This window comes from Spermophilus citellus (assembly GCF_964194105.1).
Source record: "Spermophilus citellus genome assembly, chromosome: 5".
In the NCBI taxonomy this organism is placed as follows: domain Eukaryota; kingdom Metazoa; phylum Chordata; class Mammalia; order Rodentia; family Sciuridae; genus Spermophilus; species Spermophilus citellus.
In genome coordinates, this window is record NC_138186.1 from 136,659,110 (window position 1) to 136,679,647 (window position 20,538).

Below are 20,538 nucleotides of genomic sequence, written 5' to 3' on the forward strand. Positions count from 1 at the left end.
AATTACACTTCATGTATGTATAATATGTCAATGTATACTCTACTGTCATGTATATCTAAAAAGACCAACAAAAAGAATTTGGGAAAGCTGTTTGGTTGAACTATTCCTCAGTTTCCTCATTTGTGAAGTGAGGATATTAATAGCACATATGTCAAAGAGTTATTATCAGGCTATTAAAATAAAATCTTTGCTACATGTCTGCCATAAACTAAGTATTTATATATATATATATATATATATATATATATATATATATATATATATATATATATCATGATTATTATATGGTAATGATAATAATTACTTCCTTCAAAAGCTTAATGTTTCAGCTGCTATCTAAACAATTTCCATTTAATGTTATTGTAACTGTCATAACTGCTCTTTAAAATATAGATTGTCATTCCACTTTGAGTGGATTTGATAAGCATTAGCTAATTTAAGTAACTCACCCCCTCACCCAGCTAGTTAGTGTCACGATAGGAAATTTAACCCCATGGATCGTAATCCAAAGTCTGGCTTGCTATCACTATAGCACTCTGCCTTTACAATGTATTCTTCTTTGAGTAGTCCATTGTGGGATTTTAGAGTATTTGTAGTTTTTCGCTATTAGAACCTAAACTCTGATAAGCACTTCTGTGAATCAAACTTTTTCCATCATTTCTGATTTTTTTTAATAGAATAGATTCATGGATGGTGAATTATGAAACCAAAAAGTGAATATGTCTGAGGTTCTCAACACATGTATCTGAATTGCCTTTTCCAGTGGTTATACCTGTTTACATTCTTACCACCATAATGTCAAAGGGGTCAATTTCACAACACTCTCAACAACACATGATCACATCTGTAATTCAGAAGTGGGTGAAACATGTTGTCTTGAGTGTAGATTTGGAAAACTCTTGACCATCTCATTCTCTTCATTGATTTCTGTGATGAAATGGGTTGTTCTGTAAAGCTCTGAGCTCTTTATCACTAGAAAAATTATTAAATGACAGGGCAGATAATCATCATTCAGTAGAAGTGGTCATTTACTCCAAGCATAAATTTAGCCTCTGTAAAGTGTGAACCTTACACCTACCTTGCTTACTGCATGGAGTTATAGGAGATAATGCATGTGGAAGTTCTTTAAGAATTGGAAGAAGCACATCATCACATATATACACTGAGGGATCTCTGCCTTTAGTGAGTGATTGGTATGAGTCCATTACTCTGTGGTCATATTATTTTATTTGATCCTGACAAGCTATTAATTATTTTATTTACAATTTTTGGAAATACTATTAATGTTATCTCACCAAAGAAAATACCCAGGATCACAAAACAAGCAAGGTAAATGCCATCAGTCATGTGGAGTGATTTCCCCCTGAGGTATCAGGAGATCTGCTACAGGGATTTCAGAATGTTTTCTCAGCAGTTTCATACCGTGACCTCTGTCTGTATCTTTCCCCAGCAAAGGAAGGCTAATGATCCTCCTTCTTTTCCCCTTATATTTCTTAAAAGTAAGTGTTCCCTAAGCTCAAGAATGTGTTTTCAATTGAAGAATTAAAAACATGATATTTTGACCTTAGAAATAGTCTTTTATTGACCTTAGATCCTCATATGCCTTTATAAAATGATTTCTAAGGAAATAGACCTTAATTTCTCAACAACACGCTTAAAATTATAAACTACAGTTGACAAGAGCCCTACAGATCTCTAGTCCTGTCCCCTTCTTAGATCTAAGTGTGAATTTCTTATGTGTGATATTTGACGTGGGCTTGCAGCCTTTGGTTGAATATTTCATTGACAAGGATTTTCCAGGGTCGTGATGAGCAGGTTCAAAGTGTTAGAAAGCCATTGGTTATACTGAAGTCAAACTGTATCCCTGTAACTTCCACCTAATGATGGTGCTTCCATAACTAAACATATTAGCATCCCTTCTAATGACCCTTTGAGGTTTCAAAAAATAGTTAAGTCTTGTTCTCCACAGACTAAATATCCCACCTGATCAGGTATTCTTTGTATGACCAAATTTATAACCTTAATATCCCAGGAAATCAATACTCCTGAGTTTGAAATATCCCTTTTAAAATATGGCACATAGGACAGACCATACTCCTCAAAAAAAGAAGTGACTAGTTCAAGGGACATTGCTTCCTCCCTGAGTCTGTTATTATTTTTCTATTAATGTACCTGAACTGTTAATGTTTTCAACAGATGCATCATTGCTATTGACTCCTACATTGGTACCATATTTTCTCAAGGAAACCTCACCCTGTGGGCCTTCCTATCACTAGAATTTCCTTCAGTCAGGTCTCTCATCTTGTACCTGTTGGTTTGGTTTGGGCCTTTGGAGAAGACCCCTGCTGACCTTCAATAATCCCCTTACTTTCCTTAGTGCTCACCAAATGTCATTTTGTAGGTCATCTCAAGCACATCCCTCTGTGGTTTCTAAAAACAACATTTTTCTGGGACTGAAGGTTTTCACTCTTTTCAGTTTTCTTGGAACTTTCTGTTCTAATTCTGGTTTCCCTTTTCTCTTAACAATCTATGGTTTAACTTTTCCAAAAATATAGCATTCATTGGTAGACAGTAACAAAGCCAACTAGTTATGGAGCAGCCCAGTTGGTTGTTCTGGAATGAATAGCAAAGAAGTTACCTTTCGTATCATAGCTAGAGAAGACCTTAGCAATTCGAACATGGTTCAAGGTTACACACATTAGTGAGAACTGGCACTAAAGCCACTAATGCATCTATACTCTACCTGCTATTGACTCTCTCTTGTACATAGTAATTATTTATGATGTTGTGGTCAGAATTATAATTTTAGAACTTTCTTTATGGAATTGTATTGTAGAAATTCAGATCATGGAGCCACACATATCTCCTCTTTTAGTTTGATTTCTTTCTTATTTTCTGTCTTTTTTGGGTGGGGAGATGGAGAGGAGTCTTCTCTTTAAAGGTTACTAAAACTTAAATGTTTAACTTTTTTTTTTTTTGGTGCTAGGGATTGAACCCAGGGCCTTGTGTGAGGCAAGCACTCTAACAACTGAGCTATATCCCTAGCCCATTAACAATTTATTTTAAATAAGTATTTATTAAGCATCTAATAAATGCAGAGATGAAGAAGAGAGCATCATTGATAGTGGCAGGAGGCAGCCTTAGCAAGAGTGATAACACAAGAGTAAGTAATCATTAGCTTTCCTGCAACCACCCATATTTGTTCAATGAACTCTGACAGGTGCCTGGTCCTCTCTAAATGTAAGGTAACCCACTGAAAGATAAGATATCTACCTTTTAGGATTATCATGAGGGAAGAAGTTACACATTGCATGCAGAGTCCCTGGTTCATGGTAATACCCCATGGCTCTGTCAATCCTTCTATGTGACTAGCTAGTTTAACCTTTCATACTTATAGGGTGAGGCAAGCACCAGGGAATATGGGTTGCTGGTGAGTATTCTACTTTAAAGCAATTTCAAACTCCAACACGTAATGGTTAGAACTCAAGTTTCTCATCATTTATAATTCTCAACATTTTCTTTTTTAAATCAAAGTTTATTTAAATTTTTAAGAATTGTTATGTAATAATTAAGACTTACAAGTTAATTTTTGATGTGGAAGCTTCTGGTATATGAGCCCCATATTTGTTCTAGTGCAATTGACAGCAAAGATCTCCTCTTCTTCCTTCTTTTTCTTCTTTACACCCAACCCAGTCAGCAGCTAACAGCAAGAAGACAGCAATTGAAGAGGATCCTGAGAAAGCCTTGCCCTGGGAAAAGGATTTCACCAGTCATGTGGTTAATCCATCATAGAACCTTGGAGATTGGAGGGCATTTCATGCATGTTATCTCATTTGATAGGGCAGAAGCTTATCATCTCTTTGTTCTTCCCTCTTATTTCTTAGCCCATTTAGATAAGCATTTCTGCATATTATTTGCACATCTTTCCCATTTAGAAACACAGGGGACAGAGGAGTTAAAGTCTGGGGCCTCCAGTATTTCAGAAATATGGTGATGTGTCAAAATGTGGCAAGTCCTCTGTGAATCCATGTACTATTTACACCAAGTTCTCATAAGGAGCGTGGCTGTGTGGCTTGTGCGCAATGCCTGCTGCTTATTTTTTTTTAATTGCATCTTATGGGAAAGTTGAACTGTGAACCTGAAAGTTTAAAATGTGAAAATCAAGAAGAGCAATATAAGGAGCCATGAAGAGGGTTGTGTTGATAAGGGCTCTTTGGGAATTGAGGAGATGAAGTAGACAGAGAAGAAAAGGATAGAGAAAAAGAAAGTGATTTCTCCAGCAGATTTAATGCTACGACTTTAAAAGCTAAGTACAGTCAAGGCCAAAGGATAAATCGATTGGATACTGATATGTATTTAAAGGAAAAACACACATTCTCTACACTTCAAGGAATCTCTCTTCAGGCATTAGTGTGTAAATATCACTGAAAATGCCCAATACCACCAAAAGAGCTCATGAGCAGGGAGTTAACATAATTCAGTTTTTTCAATAAACAGCTTGAATAGGAATATTACATTTCAGAACATTAAAGTCAGTATTAAAAAAAAACCTAGTATCTTCCACTGAGTATTCATCTGTAAAGAAAATCATCACAAATAATCATCAGATATGATTTTAGCCCACACTTGTTAGGGAGATAATTGACTTATGAAAGAAGAAAATCATGCAATTTTTATGATGATTTGTCATTCGATGCTTTCAAGAACAAAGATGTCAATTTTCATAAATGCAATTTAAATCTCTGCTCTGCACCTATCTAAATTCAAGGGATGCTTATCAGGGAATCGTGTGCTATCTTAAATCCAAATATTTATTTGCCAACACCAACCACCAATCAGAAGTTGAATATGACCACTACTTTACTCTGACTTAGAATTAAATAGGGTGAAAAGATTTTCACCTTATTAATAAATGGCATACTCTCCTCTTCCCTGAACATGACTGTTGCAAGCCTGGCTTTCTTCAGAGTCCTCTCCAACCACATTACTGCTCTCATCAACAGACAAACTGCAACATTAGACTCCCCCTCAAAATCCAAGTCAATCTGCCTACAGCTTGTCCAGGGTCAAGCAGATACATTAAAAAGCATATCCAGTTCCCCTTTCATATCTCATTTCCCCCAAAATGTACTCGTAGTATTTTAAAGCATCCCCACAAGGTGGCAGAATTGTAACACGTTGAGATTGATGAGCCTCTACTGAGACTGATTTTTTTTTTTAAATTGTTTAACACATTTCAGAGATCAGTGTTTCCAAAACAGCATAGGAAAAGCATCACGTCCATAAAGACTCCCCTCAAGCTCTTGTAGGTGAGAGGAGGAAAATTCATCTTGCAATGAGCCATCTTTAAATTGAAATTACCTAATGAGATCTTTCCTCCCACTCCTCTGGCTTAGCTTAGATTTCTATGGGAAGCAGAGTTGAAAATGTCCTTACTGTCAAGATCATTTCATTCTTGTGCATAGTGCAGGCATTTTCTGATGCATCTCACATGTTCCCTTTTAAAATGTTAGAAGGGAGAGAGAAGCTGGAGCTGCAGGGGGAGCAGCTCCACCCTCTGGGGGACTGAGAGAGGAGGAAGGGAAGCTGCAGCAACAGCAAGCAAACCTCTGGAAGAGCGCTGCCCTGCACCCATCCTGATTTCAAAATCAGATTCAGTTCACCCCAGAGAAGGTGATGCAAAGCAGACATGATTCAGTCCAGGCTCCCTTTAACCAAGCAAGGGGAGAGATCCAGATGGTACCAGAACATTACCACACTAGAGATTAGAGGATTTTCTTCCTCCTTAAATCCTAAAGTAGATACATATAAAAACCCTCTTACACTAGCATTTCTCAGTCCTTTTCCAACTGCCAATTTTATAAAGGAAGGCGATAGATATTTTATTAAAGCATTATCTATAATATGCATCTGATTGCAAGTCCATATTAGTGTCAGTTTGGATGTCCTCAAAGAAGAGTGAATTTACCATCCTGGCTTCTACTTTGAGGTTACCCACTAATCAGTTTGGCTGCTACAGCTTAGGCTAATTTGAGTACACCATTATATTAAACATTGCTTTTGCCTGCTTGTCCAGATCCACCCTTTTCAAAAGAAAAAAATGGGAATTTTGAGGAAAGTTCTTCATTTCAAATAGGGTGCTCATGGTTCTTAGAAGGGCCTTGACAAAGTCCCTGTACTTTTCTGGACAGTTCTTTTCCTAAAATGACTTAAGCAGGGCCACTTCCATCTTGAAAATCTGATAGTATGTGATAAAGAACTGTTGATGAGCTCAGAACCTGTTTTGGAAACACCTGTCTAGCTGGCAAAGTTATCATGGTGTTTGGGCCTCCATGTAACAGATAAAGACAAAAGCTCTCCAGAGCGTACAGGTGCCACCAGTAAAACACCCAATCTTTGCAACTGCCACTGTGATCTGTTTAAAGACCAAAATAGAATAGGGTTTTATTTTATTCAAAATCAAATATGATTTTCTATGCTTTTCTATTATGTCTACATACAGTAACTGAACAAGTAGCTGCAATAGTAACAATAATAGGATCATAACACTCTGTGGTTTCCTTTTAGGTGACATTATTACTCCCTAATTCCTCAGTATCCATTGACCTTTTCAGTTTCTCAGTTTTTCAAAGATGAAGGTTTAAAGATGTGTTAGTGAAAATCTGTCCCCGTGGACTCACAGCACATAGGATTCTCTTAGAGGTTTCTGAGAACTGGAGGCTACATGTGTTTTTTGAGAAGGTCCTGTGTACAGGAAATATTGCAAAAGATTGATAAATGATCCCAGTTCTATTAATAGTGTCACTGAGGGCTGAGGCATTAAGCCACCAGAGCCTTTCCATTTGTGCTCTCACTGTGGGCAGTGGAAATAAGGTGCCGTGAGGAGCATTTTCCCTTCCTACCCACTGGGTTTTTGCATTGCTATATGAATTTTAGCCACAGTCTGCTCTTTATAACTGACCATCTCCTGGGAAGCCAAGAAGAGAAATACTTCCACGAAGACCAATTTTACAGCATTTCGAAACACTTTAAGCCCTTTACCTGCTGTGGCAGAGTGTTGCATTTGACTAAACTCAAGAGAAAAGAGAACAAGGATATTCCTCAAGTAAAGATTTCCTGTGTGCTGATGAGTCATCTCAGAGGTACATTGGAACACTCTGCATCCAAAGCAAGCCCTGGGCTGTTTGGAAACCTCTGCTGACTCAGCACTCACTGGGGCAGTGGTCCATCCAGAGCTATTAAGCTCAGATCTTAAAAACAGATGTGCCGGGCAGAGTGCACAGGTTATTGATTTTCTCATGTACTGCTTGTTCTAAAAGACGTCTTAAGCTGCCTGTACATGGAGCTATCTTGTGAAAATAGAGAACAGGGAAAGAGGTTTGTAGATTTGATCATATGCAGAGCCTTGATTACTGGATTGTTTGTTATGGTAGCCTAATATGGTCCACATAGCCAGGATCAATTGTATAATTTGCAAGGTTCAATGCAAAATGAAAATGTAGGGCCCCCTGATCAAAAACTGTTCAGCATTTCATGATGGTGAGGGCAGAGCATTAAACCCAGTGAAAGCACAGCTCTGTACCTAGCTGTCCCTCTTAAGCACCCCAGGAACCTCATCTTTGAACAGGAGCAGTGGAAATGCTGTATGGTAGTTTACATTAAAAAAAAAATGTGCTGTGTTGCCTAGCAACTGACTAAGGACCTGAATGGGCTGACTTGCAGGTTTAGATACACCATCTTGAAAGTCTAAATTCATGGCAACCTCCTAGTAGACTGATAATTTTTAAGGAAAAGTAATATAGTGGGAGATGGAAATGGGAGGGCAGAAAGGAACACTTTTTCCTACTCTTATAATGCAGGTGGCTAGCTTGTCGTTTTCCTTGTTCAATCTTCCAAGAATAAGATTCTTCATAAGTGAAATAAATGTGAAGAAGAAATTATAGTTTCCTCTGAAATATAAACAAGATTTTTCCTTAGAGGATAACGAAAATATGAATTAATCAATAAATTTTTGAGCACACGTATTTAGCAATTCAAGGGTGTGATATAGAAAAACTGATTCACATTCACTGAGCATTTAATAATAAGTACCTGCTATGCTATAGATTACAGAGATGAATAATAGTTTTTATTCTTAAGGAATTATACCTAGACATGAAGATAATATGTAATAAACAAACTGCAGTGTTGCCTATTTGAAAAAGAGACCTCATAATCACCTCTCTTTCTCTCCTTGGTGTTTTACAGGGACCTTGTGCTGCAGAATCAGAACCAGCTCTTTTGATGGGGAGCAAGCAGTTCGGACTCTCAAAAAACAGTCACATTGCAATTGCCTTTGATGACACAAAAGTTAAAAACCGGTGTGTATTATTCTGAGATATTGCCCAAGAACTGGTAAATGAAATATTGAATGGTCATGTTTAATCAAATTTCATCAACTACATTTACTAATTAATGAAATTATTTTTTATTTACTTTTAATTTTCTGAATACAGCAGAGAATAAAATTATATTTGTCTGGGCCTAAAGAGCTCCATTTAGGAAATCAGTAGCCCAGGCAAGCCCCGTCAGAGAAGATTTCACCTATGTTATGAAAATAAACCCAGAAGTTGACACCCCTCCATCTTAGCATAACAATTCTCTTATTTTCTTCTTTCCCTTCACATGCTTGAATTTCACAGCCTTACAATTGAGTTGGAAGTGCGAACCGAAGCTGAATCGGGCTTGCTTTTTTACATGGCTCGGATCAATCATGCTGATTTTGCTACAGTTCAGCTGAGAAATGGATTGCCGTACTTCAGTTATGACTTGGGCAGTGGTGACACCAACACCATGATCCCCACCAAAATCAATGATGGCCAGTGGCACAAGGTAACCATGCCCAGGACTTGGCAACCCTCTCTGCAGGGGTCCGGGTGGCAGCCATGGGTGTTCCCGTGGTACCAGCACTATTTTGCCAGTGCAGGCACTAACCCTCATGCTGCTGGAATGTGGCAGAGGTTAAAAATAAAGTAAATGCTGTATACCACTTGCACAACCTTGGAAAATGTGATCCTATCCTGGGTAGGTTAATATTTGGCCACTTACAAACCTGATCATGGTACTCCAGGGTTCTGCCATTGTTTCACGACTGTGGCTCCTGAACATATGTCCACAAACTGGGCCAAGGGGTTGAAGACATTCTCACTGCTCTGAGTAAGAATTATAGGATACAGCATGTGTTAATCATGAAGTTTTGGGTAGTAGATGTAGAGGAATAATATTTATTTTTGAGATTATATGTTCCTATTTCGAAGGTACTGTGAAACCTCTCTTTTAATAAATAAAATTTGGCCAAAGTAAAAGTTGGCTACACTCATATGGGGGCTTAAGACTTGGGGGGTCTGAAAACCAAGAGTCTGGGAATCTCTGCAGTGTTGTGTTTAAAGGACCCTAAGGTACCATTTCCACCGATAGTCATTTGGAACAACTTTAAAAGGCTGGCCTTACACCCAGAAACTGGTGCTATTATGGGCACAGAAGGCTCATTTGACAGCTTACAATCGTCTTTGGCATGACTGCAAGTAGATAATATACTGCCTGATTAAAACAAAAACTCAAAATTTGTCTCTGCACCTGTGATACCCTATTAAGTAAAGTTTCCCTGGGTATACCAATAAAATGCTTAATTTTCAGAGCAGGATATTATTAGATGTTAGATTTGATGTATTAACCTACTTTGACTTGTCATACCATATAGAAAGCCAAAGAACATTAAAAAAAATACAAGACAAACTCCAAGTCAACCAATTTGTCTCAGAAATAAGAAATGCAATCTTTATATTTGATTGGAAGTTTATGGATAGCAAATAGTGATCTCAATGGAGGGGTTCCCATTAAGATTATTCTTCTCTCTGGTTAATGGGATAATAAATATGATACTTGAGAAAAAGTCACATTTGAGGCCATAAAAAGGTTAGGATTAAGAGAGGAACTTAAATAGGATAATTACCCAAATTAAAAGCAGATTTTATTTTTGAAGATTTTAAAATTACTTCCCAAACTAGAATAGATAACCTATAAAATGAGGTGTTAAATTACCCTAGTCCTGATCCAGACTCATTTTTAAGCCATTGTTGGGCCCCAGCATTCCATAGGCTTACATAATCCCCTGGTTAAATTTAGATTCTATACTCAAGCCATTTTTCACACCCCCCTTCTTTTGTTCTGTCCTGGAAGATACTTCCTTAACTGCCATAAATTCAGCATCAGTAGGGTTTCCATCTTCCTCCCTGACTTTGGACTAATCAGCTGCTGCAGAAATTACAGTACCTCCCCTGTGCACTGCTCTCCTTCTAGTTCTGCACACAAGAAAGGCCTGTAGCAAGTAGTCAATGGCATTAGGAGTACAGGTTTTGCTCAGATTAATACATTATTACAACTAGACACGAATTTTGCAGTTCACTTAATTCATAGCAGTGCTATCAGTCTGCAAGTTTCCATACAACACGCCTATCTCTTGAGACATATGCACACTTGGAAAGCTCTAGAAGCAACTTCAATCTAAAACTTACCCAGAAAAAGGTTGTGACTTTTCAGTAATGATAGTCATGGAAAAGACAAAAGTTTGAAATATTATGTTAAATGGGTGTATACTCCTTTATGTTACACCTTAGCCCATAAATTATTTCACCTTTTGTCATGAATATCACACAAGTTCTTATGTTTTTTTTTAAAAAAAATTAGTTGTAGATAGACCTTTATTATATTTATTTGTAAGTGGTGCTAAGAATCGAACCCAGTGTCTCACACATGTCAGGCAAGTGTGCTACTGCTGAGCCACAGCCCCAGCCCCAAATTTTTATGTCTTATACTGTGCATAATTGAAATTCATTTAAGATTGGCATTAATGACTTTTTTCAATTTTGTAGATTAAGATTGTGCGAATTAAGCAAGAAGGAATTCTTCATGTAGATGATGCCTCCAACAGAACCATTAGTCCCAAGAAAGCAGACATCCTGGATGTTGTGGGAATGCTGTACGTTGGTGGGTTACCCATCAACTATACCACCCGAAGAATTGGTCCAGTATGTGTCAGATTCCTTCCTTGTTGCCTAAATATATAAGTTACTTATTTATGTATGTATTTTTAAATTGTTAGATCATGTGGGCTCGTGATAATTTACAGGCGGGTTGGAAATCATCTTTCTTGAGAAGTGATGGAAAGTTTTCTAGAAAAATTTAACTGTGTGTGGTAATGTCACCGAGCACTGGACCCTGGAGCCCAACTCCCTTGCTTTAAATATTTGCCTAATTTTTTTTTTAAGAGAGAGAGAGAGAGAAAGAGAGAATTTTTTTAATATTTATTTTGGGCTGACACAACATCTTTATTTTATTTTATGTGGTGCTGAGGATCGAACCCAGCGCCCCGTGCATGCCAGGCGAGCGTGTTACCGCTTGAGCCACATCTCCAGCCCAGATATTTGCCTAAATATTGACTGACAAGCTGTATGACCTTGAATGTCTTTCTTTAACAAAGTTCCCTCTTTTGCAAAATAAGGTAATGAAAGTACCAGAGTTGCTGTAAAGATGAAATGAGGTAATATATTTTAAGTATTTGAAAGAGAACCAGACATGTAGAAAACACTGGATAAGGAAGATAAAGATGATGGTGTGCATGATACCATTTCAGGACTAGAGACTTAGTGATTAATGGAGAAATATAGTATTCAAAGACTAAACTTATTTAATTTCAGATTCGGAATTTAAAGTCCTCACAATTTTATGAATCAATATTCACAAAATAATTTTTTCTCAGACCTTGTATCCTGGTTTACTTTGAAAAATGTAATTCTGAGCAGCACAGGGGGTCATTGTTTTTAGAGAATGCACTAGATACAAGTGTGATACATTTCTATAGTCAAATTAGAGCACATGATAGCTTTATTCATTTGTCAAAGACAATTGCCCTTTGCAGTTGTAATTCTCAGCATTTGGCTTTTCTTGTGAATGATTGCTTTTTTTTATAGCTCTCAGATATGCTACCAACATCTATCAAAATAAGAGTCTCTGAAGTGATAACAGCAAAAAGTGACCAACTTGAATTCCTAAAACCAGATTAAATATAACAGTGCAGCTGGGTGTAGTGACACACTCCTGTAATCCCAGCGGCTCAGGAGGCTGAGACAGGAGGATCACAGGTTCAAAGTTCAAAGTTCAAAGCCAGCCTCTACAATAGTAAGGCACTAAGCAGCAACTCAGTGAGAGCCTGATTCTAAATAAAATACCTCTCTCTGAGTTTAATCCCCAGTACAAGGTAGATAGATGATAGATAGATAGATGATAGATAGATAGATAGATAGATAGATAGATAGATAGATGGATGTGCAGAGTGTGATTGAGTTATTTCCAAATTCTTCAAGGCCCAAATGTTTCATGCAAACTTCTGAGTTTTATGAGTGTATGTATTATTATGTATTATTAATAGGAACATGAAATCAGCAACATAAAATACACATCAAAAGCTACAATACCTGTGCAGAGCCCATAGTTCTTTCAAAGCAATGGTCACATAATACAACATAGTATGCAGTCTTTAGAGAAGCAGACAGTCCTGTTGGATATAACCTATGGAGAAGCACAACACAAGATTCTCAGAAGCCATGCAGTCCTGGGGTGATGCAGACCTAGGCATCTCTGGCAAATGCTCTAAGACAACAGACCCAGGTCTCCATGCACCAAGGATCCCACAAATGATTATACTGCACATAAAGACAAAATTCTGCTAAAACTTGGCATTTGTTTCTTCTGCCCTGAATGTTTAGGTGACCTACAGCATTGATGGCTGCATTAGGAATCTTCACATGGAAGAAGCTCCTGTTGATCTTGAACAACCGACCTCTAGCTTCCATGTCGGGACCTGCTTTGCAAATACTCAGAGAGGAACCTATTTTGATGGGACAGGTTTTGCCAAAGCAGGTGAGGCTCTTCTTTTTCCTTCCTGTTGAATATTCACTATGTATAAATTCTAACTTCTTACCTGTACCAAGAAGTAAAAGTCCCAGAATCCCAAACTAATCCTCTTTGTGGAAACTTGAATGAATTTCTAGAACTAACAAAAAATGCCTCTTAAAAATTCACATTCTCTTAAAAATTCACATATCTACTAAAAATATTTTTTTAATTCACATATCTGATTATGATAAGGACTAATAGAAAAAATACAATAAAAAATTGGTTGGAGATTTTATTTTATGTTCCTCATTAAAGACCAATAACAGTAAAATAAATGTAATTCTGAAGAAAAGCTCCATAAGTTTACACTATGTGATTTCTGTATCTTCCAGTTTTCCCTGTCTGCCTTTCTAGATATATGACACTATTTTTCTTTCTTCTTCTTCAATTCTTTGCCAGGCTCCATTTTTTGATATATACACACACATTCACACTGCACACATACCTATGCTTATTTCTTACTGACAGTGGGAAAAAACTAAAACTAACTTCTCTTTTAATAATAACAACAACAACCAAAAAAAAAAAAACCTCTCACATTAACATACATTAAGATAGAATGTGCAATACTATGGTTTTGATAGACACATGTATTTATTCATTAAAAAAATTATAAATACCTAATATGTGAAAATTTTTATAGGAAACAGAAATTAATAAGATGTAGTTCCTTCCTTTAATAATATATTGTCAATACGTAAGATATAATTTGCTCAAAAATCACAAGCAGACAAGTAAAAATGATTCAAAACTATAAAAGCAAAGTTCTATAGATAATAAGAAGAAAGATTAATTTGGGTTGAAAAATCAGGAAAGTTTTAAGGAAGAATTCACATCTAAGTCAAGATTTAGAAGACAGGTGGGACATTCCCATACAAAAGTTGTGAGAGGTGGAAGATTAGGACCCTGTCACAAAGCCTAAGTGGGAAACATCACCTATGCAGAAACAGAAATCAGAAAAACACATGCTAAATACTCAAATATTGGTTGTGTTAAACCCCAAATTTCATGTGCTGTGGAAATCCAAATACTTTCCCAAGACTTCTGCAAATTCAGATGGCTAGCATTCTCTCCTTCAGATGTGATGGCAAGCTTCAATGCAGCCTCTGTAGCTAATGGAATGATTTACCATCCAGCAGAGCTCCTTTGGTTCTGGTTCAAACTGGACCAGAAAATTAATCACTTCCCTAATTTTCAACAATTTCTCATCTTCTCCACACAGCACAGTACAATTTACACAAGACCTGGTGGTCCAAGGAGATTATGTAACTGGAAAACACAAGTTCGATTTAACCTTTGACTTCTTTGTTCTTTAAAGCTTGCCAGCCATCCAATCACTGGAGAGTTTTTATTGTCCTCTACACGCCCTCTGTCCTTAGCTGAACTTTTCCATGTCATCCTTCTCTTCTTACTTTTCCCTTTCTGTTTTACTTTGCAAAATAACTCAGCTTCTTCTACCCTTGATTTTTTAAAACTGCTGTAAATACACCTTTGCCCATCCAGAACCATCCAGGTTATCAGAACAGTCTTTCACATAACAGGTTTCACCCTTCACTATCAATGGTTATGGTTATACGCTGAATTTCTTTCTTGTCTAAATAAATAGAAGACATACAGAAATTTTCCATGAGTCCTTTCCTAATATGTCATGCAGTTCATGTAGCCTAGAATAATCACTTTGTTTATATGAGAACTACCTTAAATACATGTTAAGAGACTAAATCAATCAATCAATCAAATATATAAAATTATAGAAAAAAGAATTAACTAGTGAACTAGAAAAGTCCATTTATAATCCAGAATCTTCTCATCAAAAATTATATTTGCAGTTTCTATCTTTATTAATAAATTATTTAGTAACTTGTATAGTCTTTCAGATCATGTGGTATCATTTAGAGTGCCTCAATAAAATTTTACTCATTAGTCTTTGAAATACTTAGTCCAACAGACAGACTTCTACACAATAATCCTACCTAGCTTTAAGGTTCTTTGATTCAATCTCAGTGTGTGTTCATTCATTCATTAATTCAACAAATATCTATTAAACTTCCAATATATGCTAGATACTTTGATATGCCCACGAATAAAATGTTGAGCAATATAGACAATCTATACCCTCATTCTGGAAGGAAAGACAGCCAAGAAAATAAGCTAAAACTATAAAATATAATACTAACACAGTGGTGGAGGGATAGGTCTGGAACTTCAGCCTCAGTTAGGTAGCATGAATTGAAATCTAGTAAAACCAATACACTATACAAATTTAAATTAGTAATGCCTACACTCTAATTCACATTTTAAAAAAACACTTTATTTTACAGTTGGTGGATTCAAAGTGGGATTGGACCTTCTTGTAGAATTTGAGTTCCGCACAACCAGAACAACTGGGGTTCTTTTGGGAATAAGCAGTCAAAAAATGGATGGGATGGGAATTGAAATGATTGATGAAAAGGTGAGTGACAGCAACCCAAACACTGTTTTGTTTATGACATCATTGTTCATGTGTTGTGAACTCCATTTTGAAATCTTGACATTTTCTTTATTCTCAGAAAGCTTGATTGCCTTTTTCCATTCTTCTGGATTATCTCAATTTGTGTGTTTTCAGCATAAATATTCTGTAGGCCAGTATAAACTTTAAATGTGATAAGCCTACAGCAAGGCGACTGGATTGACCAATTATGGACTAAATCATTTTTTAACTCAAGCTCTTACTATGTTGTCCTAAGTACTCTGTTATTCTCCTCTCCATGAACATGGTCTATGGAGCTATTGATTCCAGTGGAACAAAAGGAAGAGGTTTGGATCATCTATAATCAGTCTACCTCCTATTAAAGGGTAGGCGTCTCTTAGAAGACAGGATGGGCAACATTTCAGTTTCTCAATTTTTTATCTAAAAGCATCCAGATACTATTAAAAAAAAAGAACAAACTTATAAAAGTGTTTTGTCAGTTTGCTGACTGTGGATAATCTAGTTCTAAACACCCCTTTAGTCCCTGCATGCCTATGACCAACAACCTGCAGTGAGATGACCTGTTTATATATACTTTGTACTATGGGGATCTGGCAAAAAAGAGGAGGCAAAGAAAGACATCTCACAAGTTTTCTATTTGGGTATTAGCTTCAACTCTGCACATACACTGCACACCCCCATGACCCTCCACTTAAAACACTGTTGCCTCCTAAGAAGAAAAATTACATAGTGACTTAAAATACATATTCCTTTGCCTCCTCTCTCCTTCTCCACAGTCTTCAAACCACCCACAAAGGCAACATAACAACAACCACCAAAAAAACAAAACAAAAAAAGATCTAGAAGTTTATAGGTAAAAAAAAAAAAGGATGAATAAATAAGCCACCCTTAGTAGTTTTGTCAAATTTGTAAACATACTTTTTCTACACCTTTTTAAGCTTTACCACTTGCTCATAACCTTGGTAGTATTGATGTGTCCATGTATCATGTGGTTTCTCATCAGGTTCCTTCAACATGCAAAATCCTGTGATTACAAACTCCACTCAGTATACTAAACTCCTTGCCAACATTTACATCATTGTACATTTTATAAACTTTCCTACTATTTACTTGCACTTTTAATCTTTTTACAAAACTGTATTTCTTTTCATTCACCTTGTCAAATGCATTGCCAAATTGACTGTTTTTAATATTTCAATATGTTTCTTTTCTTCATCAGCTTCAAAAGAATTCTGACTTCTCAAATTTCAGGGTCCTTGCCGCATTACTAAAAACAGATTTTTCTCTTTTAAATGAGAACTTCTAATCTAAATTCTTCATTGTTAGGAATTTAACTGGCCTTCTGGCTCAGGTCTTTGGCACCTGTGACATGAAACGTGCCTCCAAAAGTAATTTATGTAACTCATTCCTGTATATAAAATAGAATCCATGAAGGAAAACAAATACAATTAAAACATCAAGCGTTTAAATTTTTTAAAATCCTTTAAAGTGAATTTGTAAACCAATTAATAGATCACTTTTTAAGCAACATCTTTTAAGAAAGTTTTATAAGGTTCACTGAGAACTCTCACACTCTAAAAAAAACGTGTGGTTATTTTTCTGTGTATACTATATCCTTTTTTTAAAAAATGCCTGATTTCAGACTTTTCTGAAAACAGAGCCAGCTTCATGCACCTTGTCTATTAATACCAACGATGCCCAAAAGCAAAGAACATAATTTGTGACTCTAGGTGATCAGATTCATATTTTAATTTCTGTCAAGTTTTTAAATATGTTTAATATGTCCCAGTTGTGTTCACTTCAAATGCTTCCAGGTGACATCTTTCCTAGAGACCTGATCATTTTTGCTCTGTGAACTGTCATGACTCCCCTCTAATGAAACCATCTGGGACTGTTCACTTTCCTACTTTCTAGCTTATGTTTCATGTGGACAATGGTGCTGGCCGATTCACTGCTGTCTACGATGCTGGGATCCCAGGATATTTGTGTGATGGACGATGGCACAGAGTCACAGCCAACAAGATCAAACACCGCATTGAGCTCACAGTAGATGGGAACCAGGTGGAAGCCCAAAGCCCAAACCCAGCATCTACGTCAGCTGATACAAATGACCCTGTGTTTGTTGGAGGTTTCCCAGGTAATGATTGGCTACTCCAGTCAGAATTTCTTTGCACTATTATGTTTGTGGTTTTGAAACATTTATATTTGTATGGGCATGTCCAAAAATGTGTGCCTAAGGACACTTGCTTCTTAACTTTAAGAATCCCCTCACAAATATAACACTTTACCTCAAATTTCCAGTCTATAAAATGAGCATATTACTTATATAGAACACATGGGACTGAACTTTTCATGATGGTCCCAAAGTTTCATCCAAGAAGAAGTGAAACCTAGAGGAAATGAGTTTGACTTATAAAAGATATGAAGCATTTAATAGCAATTGAGGCCAGAGTTAGTGTTCTTTCTGATTTTGTTTAAAATTAATATACCAGAGGTATCATAAAATGTTGTGGAACTTATTTCCTCAAGTTCTGGAAATCATTGGGTTAAATACAGCTAATTTCCCCCTTAGGTTATTATAGAGTTTATATTTATCTTCAGAGAAACCCAAGCAATAAATCTGCATTCAAAATCTTTCTCCAGGACATTAAATATAGCCTGTGAACCACAGAGAGTTGCCTAAAGTGTCCATAAGCAAGAGTCCTCCACTTCATGAGAAATAAGCCCAGTTCCCCCTTAATAAGTACTATAATAACACAAACCCCTAGAATGGTCTTTCATCATTTTGGCAAGAGGAACTTTTGTCCTCATTTACATCAATCTCCTTTGCACAACATACACAATTTATAGTTTTCAGTAGTAGTCGACAAAGCAAAAGATATAAAAGTAAACGAGGACTAGTTGAGAGCTCCCCTTTCCAACTTGATTCTGGATTTTAAAAAAGACCTACTTCTTCAACCACGATAAACCCTCTTTTCCATTTACAGTCATGGAATAAGGTCCCAGTTAGCACCAAGTCAGCCTGCTGACAGATGGCCCTCCTTAATAAAGAGAAGAAAATTTTATGTGTGCTTGCAACTTACTGAACATTTTGAAATTTATTTTTCCAATATAAGAAGTGATAAAGTCACCTTTTAAAACCAACCCATATCCTGATTCAATATTTGAAATATTTGATGTTACTTTGTTTCATTAAGTAAAACTTTATAGTTTTAAGTCACCACTGTAAATTTTTTCATTCCAATCCACATTATTTGTTTGATGTCTTCAAATGCATAATTCCAGATGTTTCCATATTTCAAAAGTTGGTATTTCTCTATAAATCCAGTAAACCAAAAAACAAAATGCCTTACCTTATACAAGACAGTGTTCCAATTTATTCTTAAACTAACTGTTGACTTTGAAAGAAGTTCTTAGTATTTAATGCAGCAACATTTCAAAACTGAACCCTCAGGGCTAAAGATGTAGCTTAGTGGAAGAGCTGGTCAGCATGTGGGAAGCTCTAGGTTTCATCCCGAAAAGCCAAAAACAAAATAAAAATCCTAAACTCTCTTGTTTTGTCTTTTCAGCTGGCCTCAACCAGTTTGGCCTGACAACCAACATTAGATTCCGAGGTTGCATTCGATCCCTGAGGCTCACCAAAGGCACCGGGAAGCCATTGGAGGTTAATTTTGCCAAGGCCTTAGAACTAAGGGGTGTGCAACCTGTATCATGCCCAGCTGACTAATAAAAATAAGCTCAAATCCCAGAAGCATCCATAAAAACAAGTATATTGACAAAAACAAATCTGTTTTACCTATATATAAATACAACTAATTTGTGCCCATATATCGAATTCTTTCTATATACAGATGGTGCTAATTCAGACCCCAGATTGAATTTCAATTCAAGTTCTTTCTCAAGTTTATGAATATTAAACCTACTATTTCATTCTAAATAACTGCTTGTTTTGTGCGATTTTTAAAAATAAAAGGCAACTGACCATAATTTATTGTATTTGCAGCATGTCGGTCATTTCAGGAAAAAGATCTCAGATGTAATTTGTGAAGGAAACTTAAAAAAAAAAACCTTCTATTAATACTTTTATCATCAATTTCCAAGCTTTGGCTTTCTGTCCAAGCCATTGAAAACAAGTGGATTTGGCATGTGTGATTAGAAGGAAATCAGCTCTCCTACTCCCTGTGTTTGTAAAAGCATTAGCAAATCATTTCTCTGATCCAAGTTCATTATTAAAGCATTTAACTAGCCATCTGAGTGAATACCTTTTTATGCTGGAGGATGATAGTATAGATTAGATTCAGGGCGGAGAGCTTGTTTACTTGATTTTCTTGTTTGATAATGATTTATAGGCTTTGGGGACATACCAGAACCAAGCTGCAGAATGACAATTAAGCATACATTTCATGCCACAGTATTGAGGCTTTGGGCTCTTTACGTTACAGTGAATGTTGCAATCTACACTGCAGTGGACGGGACCCATGCAGAGATGCATCTTCACTTACCAGCAAGCAATCAACTGGAAACTTAAAAGGCATACTTCACTGAGGATTTTTGATTTGTCATTTGACCAAACAAATTTATATCCTAAAAAAAATTCTGTATATTCTTCTCCTTTTACTTATTGTTTCAATCATCTTGAAAGGGGCCTGTGAAAAGACTGGCCTAGATTTTATTCATCAGCTGAAGAAGGAAACATTTCATTTGCTGTATTCAGAAAAAAAAATGGTTGTAGACTAGTAATTCAGAACACTTGAATGAACAGAAGACTTTCCTCACTATGGAAATTTTAGCCAAAGGAGAATATGTACTCCCATGGTGTTATATGATGTTATCCACAGGGACATGAAAGGTGCTATTTTGTAATCAAGGTGATGGTGAACCTGCTCTTAGCTTTTTGCCATTGGCTCAATACAGTTTGTCCACAGGATTTCATTCTAGAACAAGAAATTCTCAACCTTGGCTTGGCTCAGATTTTCAGAATATTGCCTTGGAATTAAAAAGAAAAAAACAAAACAATACAACTGGTGCCTGGTACAGCAATTCTGATTTGGTTTAGCACACACCCTGGATATGAG

At 36.4% G+C, this 20,538-nt stretch overlaps 1 protein-coding gene across 1 annotated transcript in view; it reads left to right on the forward strand.

Annotated features, from left to right (window-relative positions):
• LAMA2 (laminin subunit alpha 2) overlaps positions 1-19,405 on the forward strand; it is a 576,405-nt gene extending 557,000 nt beyond the window's left edge. Inside the window, exons 57-63 of the mRNA XM_081295188.1 lie at positions 8,248-8,360; positions 8,682-8,871; positions 10,911-11,066; positions 12,804-12,957; positions 15,315-15,445; positions 17,378-17,600; positions 19,033-19,405. Of these exons, the coding sequence (XP_081151314.1) occupies positions 8,248-8,360; positions 8,682-8,871; positions 10,911-11,066; positions 12,804-12,957; positions 15,315-15,445; positions 17,378-17,600; positions 19,033-19,190 (1,125 nt within the window). The 3' untranslated portion in view covers positions 19,191-19,405. The remainder of the gene's footprint in view (positions 1-8,247; positions 8,361-8,681; positions 8,872-10,910; positions 11,067-12,803; positions 12,958-15,314; positions 15,446-17,377; positions 17,601-19,032) is intronic.
• Positions 19,406-20,538: the final 1,133 nt, after the last annotated feature.